This window comes from Octopus bimaculoides, chromosome 11 (genome assembly GCF_001194135.2).
Source record: "Octopus bimaculoides isolate UCB-OBI-ISO-001 chromosome 11, ASM119413v2, whole genome shotgun sequence".
Classification (NCBI taxonomy): Eukaryota; Metazoa; Mollusca; class Cephalopoda; order Octopoda; family Octopodidae; genus Octopus; species Octopus bimaculoides.
The window spans coordinates 21,132,712-21,136,030 of NC_068991.1; the positions used below are offsets into that span (position 1 = coordinate 21,132,712).

General features: G+C 35.6%; 1 protein-coding gene across 1 annotated transcript in view; it reads right to left on the reverse strand.

The window, feature by feature from the left end:
- LOC128249066 (solute carrier family 22 member 6-like) overlaps window positions 1–3,319 on the reverse strand; it is a 23,703-nt gene that overhangs the window by 16,147 nt on the left and 4,237 nt on the right. Inside the window, exon 3 of the mRNA XM_052971671.1 lies at window positions 2,032–2,234. Coding sequence (XP_052827631.1) covers window positions 2,032–2,234 — 203 coding nt within the window. The remainder of the gene's footprint in view (window positions 1–2,031; window positions 2,235–3,319) is intronic.

Genomic DNA, 3,319 nt, shown 5'->3' on the forward strand with positions numbered 1-3,319 from the left:
TTGCTCTCAGGTATTCAAAATAGATTATTGATCAGCTAACATATAAGTTCAATAAAGTTCTCATAAGAATAAGAAATTCGATGAACATTCCGTTGGATAATTCTGAATTCTTTAACCATATAGGTTTCCTGGAGTGTAGATTCTGACAATATTAAAAGTAAGGATTACTCCGAAGTAGCAATAGCATTACCCTTAATTCTATAATTATATACTGCCTTTTAAGACCAACACGTTTCAATTACACTGATTAGCATTCGTTGCAATTGCTACCCAACTATAAAACGGTGCAATCTCTTCAGGGTCTTAACTTGATATCCCTCGGTATGGCCGTTTAATGATTTTCCTTTATAAACCTTGCGTTGTATAATGTAAAGTTGTCCGTTAAGTCAGACTCGGAATTCTCTAGCAAGTTCTTGGATAATCATTTTCAGTCCATCATTTCAAAACCTTTCATAGATTAAATAGTGATTACTCATTTATATTTGGCAAATGTAAATTTCCTCATGTGTAACCATTTCAATACTTGCTTCTGTCTAGAACTTATTACATAACTTATTACATTACACTTGGCTGTGAAAATCCTGTAAACAAATTCCAAACAAAAGTCACATCTATTGGTTCCAGGTCTGTATTGTTTTGCAGTACAAATTAATTCTCATGTAATCGTATAGTCCTTTTTACTGTCCTTGAAAGTCCAGATTAATTTGCTAAGACTCGTTTGGAAGTTTTATTTTTCTCCTTAAATGAACTCAAAAATGATTTCCTCTTGAAAATTAATGATGTCCCACTGATGTATAGAATCTTCTTACCCTCAGATGTAACTATATAGAATTTTACAGGATTTTCATATCCAAGGGTAATGTAATAAATTCTAGACAAGAGTAAGCATTGATATGCTTGCACATGAGGAAATTTACACTTGCCAAATGTAAATGAGTAATTATCATTTAATCTATGCAAGGCTTTGAAATAATGGACTAAAAATGATTATCCAATAAAAACTTGAAACAGAGATTGTTGGCGTCTGACTTAACGGACAACTCTACATCCAACGCAGAGTTTATAAAAGAAAATTATTAAACAGCCACATTGAGGGATATCAAGTAGCAAATATTCGAATGTTTTGTAGTAGGGTTGCAATTGCAACGATTACTAATCGGTGCAACTGAAACATGTGTTGGTCTTAAAAGGCAGTATATAATTTTAGAATTAAAGGTAATGCTGTTGCTACTTAATCCTTAATCCTAAAGTTAAGTAATCCTTAACTTTAATATTATCTCTATATGTGTGTGTGTGAGTGTGTGCACGTGAACGTGCTTGTGTGCATGTGTGCGTGCGTGTGTGTGTTTATTTATTTATTTAAATTTTTAGATTCTGTAATCTAAAACCTGAAAGGGACGTCTTTCTGTTAGGGGCTTGCGAAGCTTTAAGTCCCATGGAACCAAACCGAATATTACATTAGTTAGGAACATGATAGAGTACAGTATAAAGCTCGTTCACCTTCAGAATTACCCAGTACCATCGGCAGTATTATTATATACTTCCAAGTTTAAGCTTAAACATTCATCGTGTGTGAATATAAAATTGAAGAAATTGGAGTCAAGAAGGAGTACGGTCGGACATTTATTTATCATTCGCTACAATTGTTTCGACGCAACGTAATCCTCCAAGTATACAGGTATTTGATTATGCAACTATTTATTTGCATAATAAGATCTAGTTGTGTTTCCTCGGGTGATATATGAGTGTTGTCTCCGTTAGTTTAAAATTGTCGACTTCAAGGCCATCTTTTCTGTTCGTCGTACTTTGAATTTAGTAGCGGCTGATAGAGACATGGTATTTGCCGCGAGAGCAAGTTTGTCGGACTGCTATGAATGGTAGTAGATGGTACTGGCTGGCATTTAAATGGGATTAGTTATCTATTTGTATCTCTGGTCTGTTCTACAGACATCATGTGTGTGTGTGTGTGTGTGTGTGTGTGTGTGTGTGTGCGTGTGTGTGTGTGTAATGGTTGTATAAAGTACTACTTACAAATAATCCACAGGAAAATATACGGAGACGACAGCAGTAAATAGAAGTAACGTGTTCCAACTGAAATCTTTTAACATGTAGGCTATTAAACCTAAGGAGGAATTATGAGCAGCCCAGATAATCATAAATGTACAAGACATAATAATTCGTCTTTCTTTCGGGTATAATTCACAAGCCAAAGTGAAAGAACTTAGAAGAAATGCCTGAAAATAAAGAAGAAAGTAAAAACAAATGCACGTCAATGGTGAAGAGAGAAAATATTGCGGATATATCTAAAACTGGAAGTCTCAAGAGGACTGAAATGATAAACGTGAAATATTATTTCATAGAATTTACGGTGTTTGTTTAATTATCAAGGAGCACTCGACGACGACGAGGGTCCCAGCTGATACAATCAACGGAACAGCCTGCTCGTGAAATTAACATGCAAGTGACTGAGCAATCCACAAACACGTGTACCCCTAACGTAGTTCTCAGGGAGATTCAGCGTGACACAGAGTGTGACAAGGCCGGCCCTTTGAAATACAGGTACTACTCATTTTTGCCAGCTGAGTGGACTGGAGCAACGTGAAATAAAGTGTCTTGCTGAAGGATACAACGCGTCGCCGGGAATTGAACTTACGACCTTACAATCGCGAGTCGAATGCCCTAACCACTAAGCCACACGCCTTCACTATTTAATTATCAATATATTGTATTTTGACAGTTCTTGTTGGTAGAGCTTTACACTTCAAGTGGTAGGCAGGAGTACGTATGTCTCAGGGAAACTGCACTGTATGTATCGACAAGGCAATCATTTACTATGTTATCTGTCTATCTCGTACCACAGAGTATGTTTCATTTGTTGCTGTAAGCGAGGTACCACAACATTTTCATAATAGCATTTTATAACGGAGAAGGAATGAAATATATAAAGCTAACTCTCTGAACTAATACCGCTTTTACCTATACTACTGTTTGTAGAACTTGGAAAAGGTTTGGCTCTTCAAAGCTGACTTCTGCTTTATAGACTACTGTAAGAAATGTCCGAGGTCAGGGGTTTTCAAACTGTGGTCCACGGACCACAGGGGGTCCGTGGACAGCAAATACTTTTTATGGGCAATTTGATTTTATATATGTTTTTTAATTGAAATCTTTTAATTGACAATAAACCTATTTGTTAAATACTGTTAAATAAATAAATGTAAAAATATATGTTATTTTAAGCAAATATTTATGTATAAATTTCATAAGCGTTTATAAGGGGGTCCCTAAGGTAAAGCCTGAAATATAAAGGGGTCTGCAAGTC